Here is a 22,047-nt window from a genome sequence, read left to right on the forward strand (position 1 = left end):
GCATGTCATCCCAGGCTGACAGACACTGGATCCCCTTTGAATGACACCTGAAGCTTAGCCAATTGTTGAAATTGATAATTTTTTCTTTATACTGAGGTGTCATTCTTGGTGAGGGCAGGATGCTACTCAGGGTCAGGGTCTTACCCACCTGGGCTACATGATCAGAGAGCTCTTCCATGTCTCTTTTCATGTAGTCCAGGGAGGTATGGCTCAGGTCACTCACAGCAACATGAACAATGACAGAGTCATATTTGTACTTTTTCTGGAGTGACCTGAGTGCTTGTGTTATGTGGCAGATTCTGGCTACCGACAGGCAGCTAACAGTAACCTTCTCCTTGTCCAGCCTAGTGAATGGGGCGTCAGTGTGCCTGACTATTGAGTCACCTATTACTAGTGTGTTAGGTATATTATTTTGCCTTAAGGGTTGTGATTGTGCGGCACATTGATTTTGTGTTTTATGTGTTGTCTGGTTTGTGACGGGAGGTGCAGGTTTTGTGGGTATCTGCTTTGGAGCTCTCTGATGCTTTTGCAGGTTTTTATTTAGAGCCTCCAAGTATGATTTTGTATATTTATGTGTATTTTTTGCCATTGCTGGTTTAGTAGGTCTATGTGAGGCTGGAGGTGTGGTGCAAGTGTTAACCTTCTCCTCATGACTGTCTGTTCCAGTCTTGGGTGGAGATACCTTAGCCTCCAGTTTGGCTGTATAATTGCATCTCTCACATATGTTAGTGTTTTGTGGTAGGATGAGAGGGCTGTCTGTGTACATGAGACAGTTGTAACATTGCCTCAGGATACCCAGATTCACCAACTGGACTGAGTACACCTGAAGTTGCCCTTTGGTCATGCCTGAATAGTAGGGTGAGCTGCTTGGTTGGTGAGGGGTGGATAAAGAGCCTTGCCCTGCTGGGCAGTCAAGTGTCGGGGTATATTAGTGCTTGCTATTAGGTCTGAGCAAGTGCTGGACTGTAGGATGCTTTTTGAGTGCTTAGGTTGAGAGTTAGACTAATTTCAAGTGAAAAACTGAAGAGGAGACTTAGTGGAGCCAGGAATAATTTAACCCTAGCTAACTGGTGCTGCCCGGCGCACAAAACCATGCAACGCATTTTTTTAAACTACTAACTTCTGGGCTGGAACCACTCCTCTAGGGACAGATGGCTGCTCAAAGTTCCCCTCTCTCACAGGTGAACAGGGGAACTTCCCTCTATCCAAGTAAGGTATGGGCAACTCAGAAACTTGTAACACAGCCCTGAATTCAGCACTAGCCTGAAAACTGGACTATACTAGCTTAGAAAGGCGGGAAACAAGAAATTTATTTATTTATTTTTTTAAAGATAATTCTTGCAAAACGCTGTTAACTTTACTTTGATAATCAGCAATAAGCAGTTTTAACATTTCAAATCCAGTTCTATTGAATAAAGTAAGTTGAAATACAAACTGCCTCCTCGTTTGACTCTGGAAATGTGAACAACTGCAAACCGAATGGAACTTGTTCAATACTAAGCCAGTGTTCTAAACAGCAAATCTCACATTGCCAGTTTTTGAGCTTAATAATTTTCTTTTCTAAGTCATTAATTGCACTTTTACAATACTGATCCGAACGCCAGCTCTTTTGGCCAAATGAGGTGTTGAAATCCTGGACGGGATTAACTTCGATTTCGAACAGTTTCTCTATGGAGGTGTTAATGTCTCTATCTTCTTGTAATACAGTGTTCTCACAATTTGAATGTAAAGATAATGAAGCCATAGACCCACCTGTGTTGAAAGAACCAGCAGGGTGACTCACTGCAAATCCAATACTCTCTCTATGCCTGTTCAAATAACTTTGGTTCTAAACTGATTCAAAAGATTGCGTGCCTCAAGTATGGCAGAAACAAGTGTTTGGGTCAAACCAAGGAGTTCAACAGGAACAGGATAGACTGTTAAATCCAAGCTGCAGTTTGCTGTATTCGAAAAACCATTATCTTTTTTCTTTGGCCATAACTTGAAAAAAAAAACAATAAATATATAACAATCTAAACCAACAAAAGTTCTTTGAAATAAAAAACAAAACTTAGAAACAAACATTCCATTCAGAATGTATAATAGAAAATAAAGACTGAGGACTTAATTTTAAACACTTTTGTTCTTTATTATAACAGAACTTGTTCAGAATAAATAAGTTAACAACCCTTCTCCATTTATATACCAAGAAATTACATGGCAAATTATCATCAATTAATTAACATATAAACTCTTAATATAAAATATTATTTATTTAAAATGGAAACATTTTTTAAAAAGTAACACTTGATTATGTAAATATTTAAACCTAAAATACAAAACCAATGTAAATCAATCTTATAGCCTTTGTGCTAATAAAAAGCATTTTATATTAATATGCTTATTTAATCTGGGTCTTTTATCCGAAGTTAACCTAAATTGCCATTCTGTTTCTTTGCATTCCAATACTGTATTAAGGTCACCTCTGAAATTGCCAACTTGAACATTATCCACAACAAAAAAATGTAAACTTTCAACACTCTGTTGCATGTTTAGCCAGAGCATTAGTGAGGTCACCTTTTTAATGGCTGTAATATGTTCATATATTCTTTTAGAAAGTTTTCTGATGATCTTACCTACATAAAAACAATCACAGTTTTTACAGAGGGCTATATATATATATGTATATATATATATATATATATATATATATATATATATATATATATATATATATATATATATACCATACTGCATGAATTGCAATCAAAATGGCTTTTATTTTAGTCAAAGGTCTTTAATTTAATTAAAGGTGGTGAGAAACTGAGAGTAACTGCCAGTGCCCTTACTAAGTGTCTGGTATTTCGTAAGTAGGACTAATGAGTGTAAGTATGCATGGGCTTGGATGGAATTCAATGCGTAATATTCCATACTGCAAACAGACAAAAATAAAATACTATTGTTATCCACTTGTCTAACAAAACATACCACCACTATACAATAGCTCAGTAAGATTCAGGATTATTGAACTGCACTGGCCTTCTTTTTGTTAGATTCTTTAATATTTAAGCTCTTCAGCAGCAGTCATTGCCCTATCTTAGCAAATAAATTTAAAAAATAAACTTCATATGCTCTTCATGACCAGGATGTCCCTTTTCTTCCCAGACATTCATTTCCTTTATCTATTGCTGGGCATACCTTCTGGAAGACTGCCCCTACTGGCTGGAATTGTTCCCACAGATATAAGAAAATGTAATAACTTCTCAAAGAACATAGGTTCATAGGTTCATAGGTTCATACTAGGCTATCTGCCCGAGGGCATTTACAAGCCTAGCCCATCGTTTTGTGGCTTACGCCACTTCTTTAGGGATGGGGACTATATTTTTATTTTGCTGTGCCTGTGCCAGTGACACACAGAGAATCCTGGGTATATCTGCGGGGTATATCTGCATCCATCCATTGGTTTCCTCTTCTTTCAAGGCTGAATAGAGCTGGAGTTCTTTCAGTCGGGCAGCATAGGACAGATTTTTTGACCCTTTATATCCTTTTGGTGAGAACTTTTGGCCTCTCCAGCTGCTGCAAGTGTCGGGTCAGATACATTCCGAATGGGGCATTGTACTCAATCATTGGTCTGATGAGATGAGTAAAGGGAGACTATGACCCCCCTTTGATCTAGATGAGAATCCCTTCATGATAAGGTGCAATGTAGTAGAAGGTCTACCTAACTACTTTAGCTACATGGGTGACAGACTACTATCAACCTCTACCTGGGTCCCCAGGTCCCTGATAATGTGCTCAGTGGATTGCCACTATTTGCTCTGGCACCAGTTATCCGTTTCTGTGAGACCTTCTCTGAAGGATATCTGTGTGTCATGTGTTTTCTACTAGCGCCCCAGTTGCAGTCATCTGCAAATCTTGTCACTTTGTCAACCCTCCTGTGTTTGCTTGTAAGTAGATGCCAAACAAGATGTGAAACAAGAGTGCGCCTGAGCTGACCCACTGGGATACCAGAGCTTGGAGGACGAGTCTGAGGCATGGCGCCAGCAACTCTGGGTGTGGGTGTTCAGCCAGCTTGCAAGCTTTGAGTTTGTATGTGAAAATGTGAGTTTTTATTGAGAGCTTACTGAGTTTTTAGTGATACCCGGGTTGGGGTCTAGGCCAGCTCCAGAGCCTCTTAGGTAGGAGGGTCTCTGTATGGGCTGCTTTTTCAACTGTTTCAAAAGTCAACCAAGTTTGTGTCAACCAAGTTTAAAAAGATCTGATCTGCCTTTGACATCCAAAAACTGCCATGTCCAAACATTATGATCCCAGAGGTAAGACTATGATTAAACAGCTGTCCTAGCGAGAGCAGTTCTCACTTGGGCTGAGATGTTTGGGGGGGGCTGCAATCGCTGGTATAGATATCTCTCTTTTTGGGAGGGGAGAAGTTTGCACTGAACCTGTCAGCCAGTATGTTGGCAATGTCTGAGTATCATCAATCATCTCACATCATTGAACTAGCTCTGAGCATATCTGGGGAGTTTCTCCCAGGTTTCTAAAGTAGCTAAAGAAGGCCTTATGTCGTGTTTGGGCTTGAGTAGTGATCCCAGTCTATATTAGGGTTTGAAAGTCACCTAGTATGATGGTGTTTGGTGGTGATACATTTATCTCTAGTGTTTTTCAGGAAGCCATGTGTGGTTTTCCTGAGTTGTGAGGGTGGCCTGTAACATGCTACAAATTGCAGAGCAGTCTTGCCTATTAATAATTGCTGGATGGGTCTCCGATGCATCGTGCTCTCAGGAGCCTTGAACCAGGTTTCTGTCCGATGTTCTCCATACTGAGAAGGGCCTCAAAAGGTGCATTTGGAGATTTAGACTTCTGGCATTGAGCAGCATTACCCCTTAGTTTTTTTTTTTTTGTGTTTTCTAGTTGTAGGTTTAAATTTTGAGCCTTGCCTAAAAAAAAAGGCATGGGGGGGGTGAGCCTTTGCTTGCCATCGATCCCCTCCAGGTGTGACAGGTGCAAGCCCCCGTACGTGCCGTTACGTGTCCAGCATTGTCCATAGAGAGAGACCTGATCCACTGGATCCCTTTGAATGACATTTAGTTTCAATGGTTTGCTGATCATCTTATCTATCATATCTCCATTCACAGGCATCATTCTGTGAAGGATACTGACACTGGTCAGTCAGGTCCTGCTCAGCTGCTACAATCAGAGAGAGTCAATCTCTCTTCATGTAGTCTGTGGATAGTAAGGAGAGTCGCTTACACACCAGCGCGACAATGACTGAGTGATATTTGTACCTTGCTGTGTACCTGCCTAGCCTCGACATGCTAGAAAAAATAGACAAAAAACGAACATCTAACTCATTTCTACAGATGCTTAATTTTCAATGCCCAAGACTAAGGAGTTAGCATGTTACCAATCTGACTCCAATCTCTTTTTCACTGCTGATATGTACTCCTAGTATTAGCTTGCTTATAGAACTAAAAGTAACGCTGTAAATATTTAGTCCATGCAGTGTATATATACACTCTTACTCTGCGCTGTATATCAATTATATAATATGCTGACATTGCTGCTCTATATAATTTTGTTGTTGCATTGTAAGTACAGTCATTTTGTTTGCTCTACACATTGAGTGTTCTAAAGCTTTTTGTATCACACAGTATAATTTAAATGTTGGATCTGCAGCTGAGTGTTCTGGACAAAGCTACTGCTGGTTACACTGCTACTAATATCCTTTACTGTTATATATTTCTTTCTTTATTGCTTGTCTGTGTCCTTTGCCTTTTGTCTTATGTCACAAATAAAAATGGTCCTTGGACCAGCTCACTTAACTTGTTAACAGATAGTAAATAAAATAAAATAATGTAAGAACATACTTGATAGGTGGATGGAAAAGAAAGAAACAATGAGCGTGATTGGCTTTATTTGGTGTACAAGGCTGTTGACTGGGTACTCACAAAGTGTTCTTATATGAAGGAGATGCCACAATGAAACCAGACGTTGTTGGTGTGACTGTTAATGAGAAACAGTCGTAAGGCAGTGGAATATGTTCATTACTTTTAAGTATTACATTTATTCTGCTTCTGTGGGTTCAGGAGGAGATTTGGAGATTTTATTTCATAAATAGGACATTTCTAGATTGTGAATACACCAGTGTCCAAAATGGGGAAAGCTGAAACTAAGGAAATAGTGTGTTTTTTTTACTACAGGAAAAATGTTTAAAAATAGAAAGGCAAACACAGAGCTTGACACTGCTAGACTATTTGCTCATATCCTATACTTTAACAGTCAACTGTAAAGAAATTGGTCCCTCCCACCCAGTGTACGATAATGAGGAAGATGTAACCAGTTCCTTATACCAGTGAGCATGATTGCAGTGGTGAGGGAAATAATATTTCCCGATACCGTTATCACTGCTGGCAGGCAAAGAAGGTGGGTAGTCAACCGTGATGGTGGGGAAGGGGGAGGCATATATAGTTCCTGAAAACAGCATCGTTAATGGTGGAAGAAGGGGGTTCCTGAAACCAGTATCATTTTGTAAATAGCTTCTAATAGCAGTTCCTTTGAAGGTGAGACATTATAACAAACAGTATGAATAGCTCATACGATCTATTGCCAGCTTTACTGGTGATGGAGGAGTGGAGGGTGTTATAAACAGCTCTTGATATCATTATCAGTGATGGTGAAGGACACAAACGAGATGGTCCTGATTTTCAAATTGTTTTAGATATGGTATTAACACAAGTTTAGTTTGCTATGCCACTCGCCACACTACACTACTAAATCTATTAATGTTTTACATTAGTTTCACACATGGACTTGAATCTTATCCAAAGTATACCCAAAGTTTCACACATATATGTTGTCTCACACAGACTGCCATTACAACACTTCTCTTCAATTCATGCACCATTGTAAATAAGTACAGAAAGTTAAAAATAAAAAAAATATATACTGGATAACAGCAGTGACTCACTGAACATGTCTATACACATCATGAGATCAAGTTTGAGAAACATAAACTATCTCTTTCTCATTACTTAGACAAGAGAGATTCACAACTTTCATTTCAGTGTTCTGTCACAGAATGGCAGCTGCAATACACCTACAGCTACTATGCTGCCTATATGTGAGATTCCATTAACTTAGTTGCAGTACAAGTTTTTTTTTCTGATTAAAAAGACACCTTTTCAAGAAGTAAGAGAGTCCTGCAGAAAAGAAAGCACTAGACCAGAACTGGGAACACCCAACGACTCGATTGTAGCCAGAAAGCCTGTAGTCTTGTGAGAAATGTGATGAACCAGGCACTTCCAAGAGTGATTCAGATAGGAGGAATAAAACACTTGGTGACTCGGTGCTCACATCAAATGGTGTAAAAAATCAAACTGTAAGCTGAAGGTAGCTGGGACTTGTTCTCTTGCTACATCTAAAAGTGCTACTGAGAAGTTTGCTTTTTTCAGTTCCACAGAATATTTCTGGAACTACTAATATGAGCATGTTTAGGGTCAGCATATGAGCTGTCTAGTCCCAGGGTACAGAGTGAAAAGGAATGAGTGACTTTACAGTCTGCAGCTTACGGAAAACCACTGCAGAGTTGTATCTGGTTTCTATGGCAACTGGACTTCTTAAACTTGTACAAAAGATAGCACACCATATAAGGCAGCTAGTGTGAACGGCTTGTTACTTGCAAAAAATGTATGTGAGCACTTTTTTTTTAATATATATTTATGCTGACAAATTCTATTGGCTAAGTAAATTGATTCTAAATGGCATCTGACAAGGTAGAAACAGAGAAGCCAAGAAACAGAAAATAAGAGTACATGGCTGCCTGATTTTTTATGGCATCAAGAAGTCACTACAGAAATCAGCTGTTACAAAATGACCTTTGTATCTGTCATTTAACTAATATGTTATGAACAACATTTTTAGGGTGGTCTGACAATGCTATAATAGACAATCCCAGCGATGACTCAGTTCAGGAAACACTAGGGGGTTACTTGGGAATATGTGAGGTATCAGAAGTAATGAGCATAGCTGATGTGCATGGAAAGAGGCAGTCACCCAGTAAAAGCCAAGTAACAAGATACTGTATGCAGTCACTAGACATCAAATGATTATCAGAATCTTCTTATCTGATTTACTGAGTACTAGTCCATTTCCCAAAGAAATACAGCTGTCTTTGTCTGAGTTGGTAACTTAGAATATCAGATTATGAAAGTGCAGGTTGTAGAAGTCAAACCCTAGCCCTAGAGGCTTGATGTAGTGTCTTCACACAGCTATGATCATACCAGGAATACTTTAATTTTATTGTATTTATATGTTAAGCTATACTACTATGATCATACCAGGAATACGTTAATTTTATTGCATTTATATGTTCAACAGATTAAGTGTTCTGGTGCATTTATGGCCTACCTCTGACCCACTTCGCATAAAATTTGGGCCACATGAACAGGGATTAATGCAACATGCATGGACAATTTAGAATAGCCAGTCAGCTTGCATATTTCTGGGAGACAGGAAAACTGATGCAGACTTGATAAAAACATGCTGACATCACACAAATATGTAAATACCACACAGACAGTGACCATAGTTCAGGCTAGTACCCCAGACCCTGGGGATTCTTGCCACTGAGCTGTCATGCTGCAAAATACTGTGCATATTTGGTCTTGGGGTGCTCACATATTTTCCAGTCATCATCTCTGTCTGCACTCCACATACCTACACTACTACAGCTACATACAAAAGTAAATTGATGCAGCAGACATAACTATGCCTTGACTGTTTCCTGAACTTATTTTGACAAACATTCTCCACAACAGGGCAACAACATTTTCTGGACTTTTCTGTGTACTCTCATCTCACAGCAACCTGGACTGTTTCTGAACAAGGGTGTCTGACAATGTCAAATGTGACATCTGGCTCTGTAAATGTCACGCTTGCTAATGTATAACTGCTTATGTGTGATATTATGTATTGCATTTCATGTGAAGCTATGTTCTGTGCCAACAGCATCATGAGACTTGCTGGATCTGATCTTATAAAGTAAAAGTCTGGAAATAAAATTCGCATATATGCTCTGACACAGCAGTAACAGTAAGATGTTAGATCCATAATAGTGATATAAGAACTGTGTTACAGAATGAATTCATATTTCATGCAATCCCAGTCATTCAAATGAGTAACATCGGTACCTGCAGAAAATCTCTATCTTAACAGTTGTAATAACACTGATAACTATGTTGGGGGAAGGAGCCAAATAACAAAATAGGAATAAGTGTAAGAAAAAGAAAAAAAGTAATGAATCTAGGTGAGAATATCATGCTTTAGACCTGGCTTGTCTTTTAAAATGCCTGACTCCAGTTGCTAGGAAACAGAATTAAAAAGTAAATTACAAAATGCCTTTAGATACCATCCATTTTACAGTGACACCTCTCCAATAAAGTTAGCATCATGACTACATATGTGGAAGGGTTAAAATATTCTAATAATAAAAGTTCCCACCACACCACATGATTTTCATGAACAGAAGCAGCAGCAAAGGTTTACAATGTCAGTGCACTGCGGGTGTTCTGATTTAGGGAGTAAAGGTAGACCTTAGAACAAGCACTTTCCTTCAGGAAGTGAAGGCAGATCAGAACTCGGAGAAACCAGTCTGCTAACAGCTTTCATTTATGAAAACTTTCGAATAAAATGAAAACTGTATGGCTACATCTCTGAGCCTTCTTCTTGTTGTACCTGTCGCCTAGCATGGCCCTAGCAATTAGAAGTACCTCACATCATTTCAGTGGGCATGGTGGGTGCTACAGAAAGCTATCAGGCCACACAATGATGTCCTGTCATCTTACACAGAGAGGCATCTTTTCAGCTTAACCTTACAGGTAGGGATATGTAAGAACCTGTAATAGAGGCTACTAGCCTAGGGGAAATAGACTGGCTAACAAAGGACAAATAGTAAAAGGGCTGCCAACTATTAGATGTCTGAAAAGGTATATTCATGAACAAAAGGATGCATAAAGGTAGAATAAATAAGTTCAGTGTGAATGTTGTGTGCTACACAGTACCAAAAATGAAACCAAAAAAGAAACCAAGTAATAAAAAGCACATCTGTTTAGTTTTTGGTGGACTGGAGATTCTTACAAATAGCTTTTACTCTCCAAAAGGGGGAGAAGATTTTCCTAATCATATGTATTTCACCCTTCGAAATGGCACACTGTGTGGGCATCACACACACCAGATGACATTTATAGGAATTGTATAAACTCACTTAATTCCCCAATTAATATAAATATATATATATATATATATATATATATATATATATATATATATAGATATACACACATGCATCAGGTGGGAAGTGCCAGCAAAACCATCAGAATTCAGAAGTCCAGTGAAGTTTCTGCTCCCGATTCCTCCAAATGAGAGCCTGGGAATAAATCTAACTTGCAGCCATTGTAGATTTCAAGTCTGTTTAGGTTGTTCCCTCACAGCATGGGCAACTAATATTTACCTCTGGTCTCAGGGAGTTATTCAAGAATACAACAACCCCACCAGTTCACACAGCTTAAAAGACCAAAACAGTCTAAACAGAAGTGGTTTTTATTCCATGTTTAATACAAAGAATATGTACCATTGAACAAAAATCTCAGCAATCACTTATAGCTTTTCTCTGTAGTGTCTGCAGTGAGGAAATATAATTGAATAAATGTATCCGGTACCTTGTTTCACAAGTAAATTAAATAAGATTAGTAAATTACTATAATGTTGAATGGACTCGTATTAGTAAATGAAGCAGCTACAGAAATAGAGGCAATTAGTGACAGCAATGGGGCAGATGTCCTTCATAGCAGGCAGAATTTCAAAATCATACTTAATTTAAGGTATTTAGATTTAAAGCAGCAAGTCTGAAAATCTCCTATGTTTTTATTTATAGTAGATACTCAGCCTTACCCTCTCAAAATGTACCTAAGAAACATGCTTACGTCCCATATATTTCAGTTTCTAATAATTCAAAAACTGGTCCACAAAACATCATCTGCCATTGTATTATCTGCAGACCATATATGTTTTTATTTCCTTAATTGGTCCTCACTGCCTTATCAGTGTATGTAGATTGCAGACACCCCAAATATGACATTATATGATACCGTTATCTATGTGTTATGGTAGCTTTTGGGTTATTAGATCTTTTCATTCTTGAAATTTTCTGCAAATACCATGACACCTGTATTTTAATAATATTGTAGCTTGAACAGAATACAAACTCAGAGCAACCTAAAGTCCAGCTTCTCTTATTTTAATTATGTCATGCTCTGACAGGTCTTTAAGCTTCACATACATTTTTTTTTTGAATGTGAGGTTCTCATCTGCTTAGAATGTTCTAATACCAGAATACAGTGTCACTATAATTTCAGAAACATGGTTGAGTTCCTTGATTAAAAATGATTCTATCATCCTTAAGTTTGTTACTTGAGAATTCAGTGACTGATCTTTATTTACTGTTATACGTTTTTCCAAACATTATTTCAGGGCTTTTGTTACATAACCTGTCTCTGCCCAAAAATCTGTTTCAGTATTGGCTTATATCAGAAACATGGCCTCACCAGTACATAATCTATGCATGCTTACAAAGTAGCAATAAGGAAATGACCATATTCATTTTTTATAATACAGACCCCCTTACCTGGAGAAAGCTGCTGGTAACAGTAAACATCATACAGAACAAGGTTCACATCCCACTCCCCCAAAATATACAACGATATGGCTAAAATATGCTCTATGGCCATTACACATCAAATTCAGCCTCATCTTCCTGCCACTGTTAGCTAGGTAAGATAGTGTCTGTGCATCATAAATAAATAAATAAATAAACAATATTTCACCTTCTGTTTGAAAAAAAAGTTGTATAATGATGGATCTTATAGGACCTTGCTGCAGTCCAGTATTCTTGTAAACAGTATCTCACACTAAATTCAAACATATTTCTTTTACTGACTTCTGAAAGACTATATTCAATACAAACTATTCAGCCTAAACACAACCTCCAACTGAGCAGTTGTCTGTAACACCATATTCTTCTAAATATGAACTAGTTGCAGGTCATTTAACATGCTTCATACAGACGTATAGACAATACATATCAACCAAGAACAATGTACAAGCCAATTACTATTGCAATTTTTGTGATGCATTCACACATCAGAAAAGTTGTTTATACATAACTGCAAAATCTGCATACAATTTTCCTAAAACAGTCTGTAAATCTAATTGTATAGTAGGGGCCACAGTTCAAGAAATAATAAGCATTCATGGTGGTTTATCAGTACCAGTAATTCTGGTAAGGCCTGTATTTCTGGTGTGATTGGATGATTTATTTCAAAATGTTTTTTTAATTATAGCTCATTATAGACTTGATCATATATCAGAACAGCAGACTAATGAGCTTCAGAACCTGTGTCATAAATGCCTGTGAGCATAAAGAAAGGCAAAAGAAGAAAAGAGGGAAGAGCTTTGCAAAAAGCTGCATCACACATACCTCTACATTTGAAGATATTTTACTGAATAATTATAAATTATCATTAGATATAGTTATGGAGATCTACATTATGTTTACTGTTACACTAGCATGGATAATAATCAGTTAGTATAGGACATTTAAAAAGTGCAGTAAAGACAGCATGCATCTGAAATTTAGAAAAGATTGCCAACCTTTATAGTACAGATGGGATATTAATACAGAATCCGTATCTAACTAGGATTATGAAAAATAAACTTGGAAATTTTCCATGGAAGTACATTTGTTGTGCATAAAAATAATGCAATACATCCTGTATGTAAAGAAAGGGGATACACAACAGTATAACAGAACAATGCTACAACAGTAAAGGGGAAGTGCTAAATCAAACTAAGAGGAATGTGAACAGATTAAAAGGGGGTCGTTTCTACACTGCAGCAACCAAAGCATAACTAGGCTTACTTTCCTTCTTTCCAGACTAGGACAATTAAAAAGTACTTCATGAACCTGACTACAGTGTTGGTGACACAAGTCTTTTGGTAAGTAATGAGTAGCAAATGACCGACCTCATGCAGACCAGAGTTCAATTCTCACAGTTCCCATTGTTGTACTGTAGGACTATAGGGAAATTGCTTAACCTGTCTAAAGCTTTCTGTCACACCTTGCAAATGTCTCATGTTCAGTGGCTCTTGCTATTTAAAATGTTCGACTGCATCTGTTCCTTCTAAAACTGGAAAAATGGATTGTTTTCGGAATGAGGGACATCATGCTAGTATGACACAATGGGAAGAAGAAGTATTCTGTGTCTGTGAAAAAATGGAACTCCATGTCATAGTTATAGGGATCAGTCCTTGGGCTGCTCCTTTTTAGCATTTACTTCTCAGAAGTCAAGGCCAATGTCAATGCTCTCTGGCTGACTAAATTTGCAGATGATTGCAAATTAGGAGCTGTCATTAAATCTCACACTGACACAAATATTTTCCAAGACGGGCTGACACAGACAAACAACTGGTGTCAGAGCCATGGACTAAAACTAAATGTCAAGAAATACATAATAGTATCCTTTGGGAAGTCATCCATCCCTGGTAACTATCATATTAACAATACACCCCTTAGAGATGACCCAGTAGTCAGGGACTTAGTAACACACATAGATAGTAATCTAGCCTTTGATCATCATGTGACTACAGTGGTGAGGAAATCATTCTATGTTCCACAGCTTATAAACAAAGGTATAGCATCTAAGTCCAAGGAAGTCATTGTTCTACTGTATTCAGCATTCATCAGATTGATCATTGAGTACAGTGCCCCCTTTGGTATGTACCTAACCAAGCATATCCAACAATTGGAATGCTCACAGAGATTCCTCACTAAAAGAATACAGGGTGTAAGTAATATGTCCTATGCAGACAGCCTCAAGGCCCTATTCCTGTATTCTGTCTCCTACAGGCTTTTGAGGGGAGATCTAGCCTGGCATGCAAGGCATTGTCAGACCCCACTCTGATGGACCTCCTGCATATCCACAAAACAAGCATCACCAGAATCACCAGTTCTATTCTAAACACTTAAACTTTGCCTGTGATATAAATAGGACCTGCTGGAGAGATAAGTATGTATCCCAGAGACTACCCAGTCTATGGAACAGGCTCCTCATCCATGTGAAGCAGAGTTCCTCCCTAACCCAATTCAAGTGCAACTTGGACAACTGGATGGGAAACCAGAAATTCATCCCTGGTTTGGCACCTATGTCTCTAATGGACACAAGCAACCTGTAAATGGTTCAACTCCCAGGTCCCTGCTTACACTTATCAAGGGTATCAGAACTTGTCAGAGATTTGGGATGCATAGCTAGGCTTAAAAAGGACCTTGTGGTTGTTAGCCTAGTAAATACCTATGAACTTATAGGACCTATAAAACCTAAAAGATAACTAAGAAACATTAGAAATAATACTCTCCATATGTAGTGTGCTGAAAATAAAATATGTTCTTGCTACTGTTCTTCTTAATTTGTTTTAAAAGCAAGGGACTACAAATCAATTGTATCTTCAGCACAGGTTCATCATCTACCAGTTATATACAGTAATTATGGGGGTTAGATCACTGATGTAGCACATGCTTAACATCTTTGGAGTTCTAGGATCTATTCCCCAGCATTGTATTTTGTATAATAGTTTAAAGTATTATATACAAATGAATTAAACTGTAGTAATGTGGAATCAGGAATTAAGCAACTTCAGATGGAGCTATCAAGTAGGTTATAGGTTCAGATATACTAGACAGAGGAAGGAGAGTCATCAAAACAGGTGGTATGAGCACTGCTGTTCCCAGTAGGTCAACAGATAGAGATGGATAAAAAAACAGCAAGGGAGCTGGGAGGCATGGGAATCAGAACAATGCTCTGGTTTATAATGCCATCCAAAGCATGCACATCCTTTGTAATACAGGAATTAGGCTTTGGCATTTAGGAGGGAAACCTAACAGTTAGATATGTTTCAGGCTTGGTGGGCAGCCCAGAAGGGCAAAGTTGCATTTTAGGGTTATATAGAGTCATAGAATTCCAGCTGGAGGACCAAAGAAAGAAGTAGCAAATCAGAAATGAAACAGTTCATTGTTATTACTACACGGACAGATGAAATCTCATGGATTACTTAATGGCCTGTGTGGTCTTTGAGAAATTCACTAGCCATATGTGCTGGGTAACAGCTCAGATATTCATGGAGGATAAAATGGTTCACTATTTAGAGAATTAGTTTTACGATAGCATGCCTGTGAGTAGTAGAAGCCTTCAAAGTGCTACGTAGAGAGCTAGGGATAACTTTGGCAGCAGAAAAAGTAATGGAGCCTTCCAGTATGAATTAATTCCTCGAGATGGAGATTGATAGCAGGGCAAAACTATAGTACTTTCCATGAGAAAACAAAGACAAATTAAGTTGAACACTGACCCTTATTGTAGCTAAAATGGAAAGTCACTTTAAAATAAGTTCAGGAGCTGACCAACTTATTAATTTGTTTCTGTAGTGTGATTCCAAGGTGCAGGTTATTCATATGGAGGTTAGTAGTATACAGAGCAGATGGCACTAAATGCACAGCTGAGTTACTGTTACGTGGGATTTGAGAATGGACATAAAGGCGAGGCTTATATTTATACCCAAATCCAAAGGTGGTGTTGGTATGGCAGAGGACAGCTATCGGAGGAGTGCAGAGCAGTACACAGATACAATGAGAAGCATACAATTTGGGGGGGGGATGCTTTAAAGGGAGATAGTTCAGCAGTATATAGTTTGTAATAACCAGCCACAGAAACAAGATAGCTTGTCACAGGGTGTGAACTTTTTCCAATAATGGTAGCTCTGGAATTGTTAGGGTAGTAAATAAAGGCTCATATTTTTAGAATGCTGACCCAACCAACCCTACACAGGAGCTCACAACTTACATGATATTTATATCCGAGGCAGGAATATCTTGGGGTAAGTCAGACCTAAACATGGCAGAAATTAGCTGGTTTTCAAGAGGCATCTGAATGGGCTAACACCAAAAGTGTTCCTGGTGAAGGGTATGCCGGAGGGATGTGCTAGACAACATTTTCCATTGGCAGAGACAGACCATTAACCCCAATGTATTCAGCAGGGTATGAGTCTTTACCACACATATGCAGGCATCTGAGAGGCTAGTAACACGTTCATAAGCAACAGAGTTAATACAGGGAAAGTCATACCTGCTGGCTACATGAGGGACCTGTTAACCTAGGTATGTGATTGCAGGATGGAATGAAAAGGGATTTCCTGTTTTTCTAACAGGATTTCATGTTTTTGCCTTCTTTAATTGGAGATTAGGAAGGAGGGTAATAGCTTGTTGCAGTCTTGTGGCAGAAAGCAAGTCTGCAATGTTAATTAGTGGAGGAGGATACAAAGCAGTCCAGTCCTCGTTATGGGGATGGGACTCTTGTGCCAGCTGCCCTTTATAAATTACAAGATTGCCCATGGTGTGCTGATGGTTTGCTGGAAATTGAGTATAGTGTGATAAGGGGACTGACAGGGCCAGATATCAATGTGCAATCCACTTTGGGTAAAAGAACTGGAGAAGCTTAATTGGCATCCTGCCTAGTACGCATCTTATTTGATATATTGATCTGATTGATTTGCTTTGTGAATATTAATTAGTCCATATGGCTTAACAAACATATGGCTCTGGTCATTTAAACTACATGTTGTGTGTTGTATTACTGCATATGCCTTAAGTGAATATAAATATTAAAATTAAATATGTTATGTGGAAATGGGATCTGGAAAAACAACTTTGACTGGATTATACTCAGTAAACAGGTAGCTGGCAGTTTTGCAAATATGCATCGATTAGGGTTTGGACGACTGGAAGGACAGACCGGAGCAATGGTCTCTCCAACAAAACTGCTCTTTTGAGTAGTAGTTTCCATAACTCTGTCAGTTCTGTTAGACAAGGGAAGACAGTGTAGTTGCAGAGCTGTGTGATAAGCAACAGATCAATGGCTACAAAGGCTTATTTAACTCAACTACTGCATGGCTGGGGAGTGGTGGAGCTTTGTCAGTGAGAAATGCAGCATCCTTAATATATGTATATACTTAAAATTAAAATATGCCATCCCCAAGAGAAATAATTTTCGATATTCTCAGACATACTAGGCATACAGTAACTTGCCTGATAATTTATTAAAAGGCTAAGGAGGAGGTGATACAACACAATTAACAATACATTGGGCTGCAAACCTGAAAAACTAGGACTTGAATCCCACAGCTTCTGTTTTTATATGTCTGACTCAGAGTAAGTCATGCAGCTACATAGTACTGCTTGGTAATAGGGCTCTTTTTTCTGGTAAAGTGTTGCTTGTTTTGTATGTTTTACACATACACTGCTTTTTAGTCAGGAGAATGAATTTTATAAACGGCCATGTGTCTTAGAGAAGAGCACTGACGCCTGGTTACAATAAATGCCATAAATCGCATTACCACCTTCTTACAGATTGTTATGTTTTATATGTCAAGCACATACAGTCATCACGCATGACGCAGCAACAGGGCGCTAAATACTTTCTGTACATAATTATGACATGAAGTCGTCAAGAAATGTATTTGTATGCAGAAACGAAATCTGCCCTTGCTTAATTTCTAAATTTAGTAGTTAAGATCAGTGATGCACCTGTGATGCTCTGAAGAAACAAATCTAGCCCACACATGCTGCTTGTTTCTAATAAGCAGGTTTTACTTGAAAAAAAAGTTTGCATTGACTATAGTAAGCAACCCCTTACATTCTTCCCTCATTTCATCGCCCTTTCTGGCGGACATCCCCCTGCTCATTTGTTTATTAGTAAAGGGGCTGCTGGAGGCGCTGTCCACCAACACACTTCGTGGATAGTTCGAATCCATGCGAAGGTGGTGCCTTCCTCCGCATTAGAGCTAACACTTTTTCACTTAATGTATGTTTTGTTTTTGGAGACGACGGAGCTGTATCGGAAAAAAACATTATTGATACATGCTGTTTGTACACACATTTCCCGACAATGCCTATCTATCTATCTATATATATATATATATACACACACACATATATTTCTCCCCAGAAATGATTGCTATCTGACACTGTGCCACTTGCTGCAACTTTTCCCCATATAGTTGCTGATCAGCAGCTTACAAGTCCTGCCCCAAAAGCAACCAATTCACCTAATTCACATTATGTCAGAACTTTAACACCTTTCAACTGGTACTTGAGTTGTACACTGTTCGAGGCTGCCACCATGTTTAATGTATCCAAGAATGACAAGGGAATGTTCCAGCAATCTCCTCCTGCATTTCGGGATACGCAGCAGACTTGAATAGGTAGTGGAAGGCATGGGATCTCCATTTAATTAGGACAGTACAGAGACCACCTAAATGCCATGCTATTTGGAATGAACATTCCTGCCACTAGAGAAAAGTAAAAGGCTGTGAAAAGAAATATTGACCACTATTATAGCCCGCTCCAGATGTGGGACAGTTACTGGAAATCTGCCGCTTCCGACTGATGACATTGGGACAAACATTTGATGTAATGATAAAACAATGGATCCGCTTTGGCATCGTTGCGTAGTTAGGGGAGCTAGTGGGTAGCACTGCTGCAGAGACACAGGTCAGTGTGCTCCCTACTGATGATTAGGATCCTGACTACAACACAATAATCTGGGAGCGGATCTCAGCCTTGTGCACATTTACTCCCGTTCCCTGCCTCTCTGCCTGGGTCCCTCCCTTTTGGGCTGAACAGACGCGGCAGCAGTAAGAGCGCTCACAGATCAGAGAGAGCAAAAGCGAGGAGGTGGAGCGCTATGGCGGAGGCGAACAGCCAGCTTCTCGGCACGCACCTCGCATGGTCCGCAGCACTGACACTGCGAGTGTGAAGCAAAAGATCAGGACAACAGACAGGGGGATTAGTACTGCAGTCCCCTGAAGCCCCCGAACAAGTAACAACCCCTCACGCATTCCCCCTCCCGCACAGAAACGCACAGCAGCAGTACGCACCATGGAGGGGGCCGCGGCGGCGGCCGGAGCCGGAGGGGACAACCCGAACCGGGCTGTGGAGTATTTGCTAGAACTCAACAACATCATCGAGACCCAACAGAAGCTGTTGGAGACGCAGAGACGGCGGATCGAGGAACTAGAAGTACAGCTGGACAAACTGAGTCAGGAAAACAGGGATTTGCGTGAGTACCAGGACCAATACCCACACCAGCACCATCAGCAGCACCACCACCATCATCATCAGCACCAATCTCGACCCGAACAGCAGGAGCAACAACAAACACGGGAGAGAATGCAGAGAAGCAGCAAAGCAGCGTCCAGAAGCTCCAGCCCAGGACCAGGTGCAGGACCAGCGGCACAGGGAGTGGGACAAGGCACCAACAGCAGCGTAAACTCCGCAACAATGCAGAGGAAGTAAGTGTGTCACTATTTTCCCAGTCATCGTCTTTTCAACCTGAGCGAAACACTTCTGTCAGATTCACTGCACTTGTCAGGTACCTGCTGCGTGCCTTAGGAGAAACTGCAGGTGTTACGGCTGCTGACTGATGATATTGTGGGGGTGGGGCGTTGCTGAGTTTTCAGTAGTGGGGTTCGTCATAACAGCTGTTGGCTGTTCACATAACACAGTTAAAATGTCCATGTGGAAGATGGTAAGGATGACATCTCTGAAAGTAATGCCTTGTTTTGACAGTGTGAGCATTCTGTGTTAATATTTACCTTGCAGAGGTTGTTGATTATCTCTCTCCATGCTTACGCTAAACTATTTGATGAAATGATGGAATAGCTGCGCTTGTCTGTCTTTGCCTACCTACTTGTTTTACAATATGTGAAATGTCGGTCTCTGTCTTAGTGTTAAGGGAAGGATGGCTGTAGATGACAGCTCTAATCTCCGGCCATATGCCACTGCCCTTATGCCCCTAAAGGTAAACATTAGTCTTAAATGTTCATTAATGTTCATACTCTTGCCCTTGAACTTTGATGTTTGCAGTTAGGCCGTGAGACATTACTGACCTGCAGTTAATGCTGTTACATTTGGAGCACTGGCTTCATCATACTTGCATTATAACCTTTTTATGATTTATGATTCCTAAAGATTATTTTTCTTCACCATGTGATAATTTGAAAATTTTTAGTTGCCAGAAAGGATGAATTCTGTTTGTGTTGCTATTTTTGCCCTTCTGAACATGACCTCTTCTTTATATGTGTTGGTGGAGGGGGTGAATAACAGCTTGTCTAAGTTGCCATTATGTTGCTACTCTCTCGAAATGTTGGTTGCCAATGACAGCCTGTGTCTCTTGTTGAAATGACTGTTGCTTTAGGGAGCACAGGGCTTTGTGCCATTTTATAATGCTGTGACTTACTCTTAGAAAGATTGGCTTTCTGCTGTAGCACTACTTTTATCAAACTAAGTATAAGCAGAAGAGGAAGAAAGTCTGGACTTCTTTCTCACACATGATGGAAAGTGTGTGTGTGTGTGTGTGTGGGGGGGCAGGGTAGAAGTCTGGTCTTTTCTGAACCAGCATTACCACATCCTGATGAAATAGTAGATGAGTTCTTGGTATGCTGGGCCTTTCCATTTGTTCAGTCTTACATTAAAGGATGGTCAGATGTCCAGTTGAAACAGTTGTTAGCTACATCCATATTGGTGTATCTTGGTCTGTATAGCATGCATGATGATTTTACTTTTGGGGAGAAAGGTCTTGGTAACACATGCAGATGTTTTATCTTTTAAAAGGGTAATTTGTAGTGGTGGCGATGGTAGGACTCTCTCTTTGAGAACATTAATTTTACAGTTAATAAGAGTTTCCTTTCTCTTGCTGTGGTTTTGATCAAGCATTGATCCTCTTATTCTAACAGTTTTACATCCCATAAAATGTTTGTTTGGTATTAATCTCTCCCATGGCTGTTGCCAGCTATGATGAGGCTCCTAACCAGTGGCAGCTGGTGACTGAAAAGTTGGGGGGGGGGGTGCTGCAGGCAAGCAAATAAATGGGCATGAATAATTAGAATGAAATGGGGTTTTATTACAGCAGGTCAATGACCATTATCTGTAATCGAACAGCAGATGCACTCAATCATTTTCATCCACAGACTGCCTCAGTATGTACCCATGTGTATTATAGCCACTTTACTGACTATATACACCTTGCATGTCTGACTGCTATCAGTAAGGCCAGCTTTGAGTGAAATAGATCCCTAGACAAAGGACTTCATGGGCCCTTCTGTTGCACACTAGTCCCCCCTACAGTCTGCCAGTGATCATTCTCTGTTTCCCCCCTCATTCACGCCCCACGCAATCCAGATAGATTGCTTCTTTCTTGCTTTTTTACACTTTGTCTTACTCTACAATTTCCCCTAATGCTTTTAACGCATATTAACTGGCCAAAATTATTCTGTAATAAGTCTGGAGGATGTAACTGAATTTAGCCAGATCATCTGAGGGCTGCTAGGCATCCAGACATCCTAGGGTTCTAGATACTCTGAGATGCATCTTACAGCTTTTTTGCAGATTTTCATTTGATGGTGGTCCAAATAAAAGTCATGAGTAAGGAAACAAAATCCAGTCTTATTTTTCTTTTTAAGTTGTGTCTACTGAAGAGGTAGCTCCCAATAAAATGAGAAGACAAAATGCAAGAATCCTATAGGGAATAGTGCCTGTCTTCCTGCCCCTTCAAAGAGAGAGTGTTACTATCTGTGTACCCCTCTAGTGTTAGATAAGGATGAAAACAAGAGAGCAAATGGACAAAAACATATATTACACATGTGGAGATCTATGAGAGAAACCAAAGCATGTGACTAAAACCCACACAGATACAGGGAGCATAAGCAGATTCAATACAGAAGGAATCACAGCCAAAAACTCCACCAGAAAACCAATCACTGTCAGATGGCAATAGTAGACGATGCAGCACTCTTGCCACTGATTAGATGCTATCACACACATCCTGTCCAGACTGCCACAGACAGCCACTTATTGAGTTTGAGTATGTTTGACTGTGGTGGAAAGTGTAAAGAATTATGGCCAACTTGCTACTT

At 39.6% G+C, this 22,047-nt stretch overlaps 1 protein-coding gene across 1 annotated transcript in view; it reads left to right on the plus strand.

Moving 5' to 3' along the window:
* Nucleotides 1–18,819: 18,819 nt before the first annotated feature.
* Nucleotides 18,820–22,047, plus strand: part of LOC122792966 (IQ motif and SEC7 domain-containing protein 2-like) — an 875,781-nt gene continuing 872,553 nt past the window's right edge. The window contains exon 1 of the mRNA XM_044060566.1: nt 18,820–19,425. Within this exon, the coding sequence (XP_043916501.1) occupies nt 19,013–19,425 (413 nt within the window). The 5' untranslated portion in view covers nt 18,820–19,012. The remainder of the gene's footprint in view (nt 19,426–22,047) is intronic.

Source organism: Protopterus annectens, chromosome 1.part0 (assembly GCF_019279795.1).
Source record: "Protopterus annectens isolate FY-2018-M chromosome 1.part0, PAN1.0, whole genome shotgun sequence".
Taxonomy (NCBI): Eukaryota; Metazoa; Chordata; order Ceratodontiformes; family Protopteridae; genus Protopterus; species Protopterus annectens.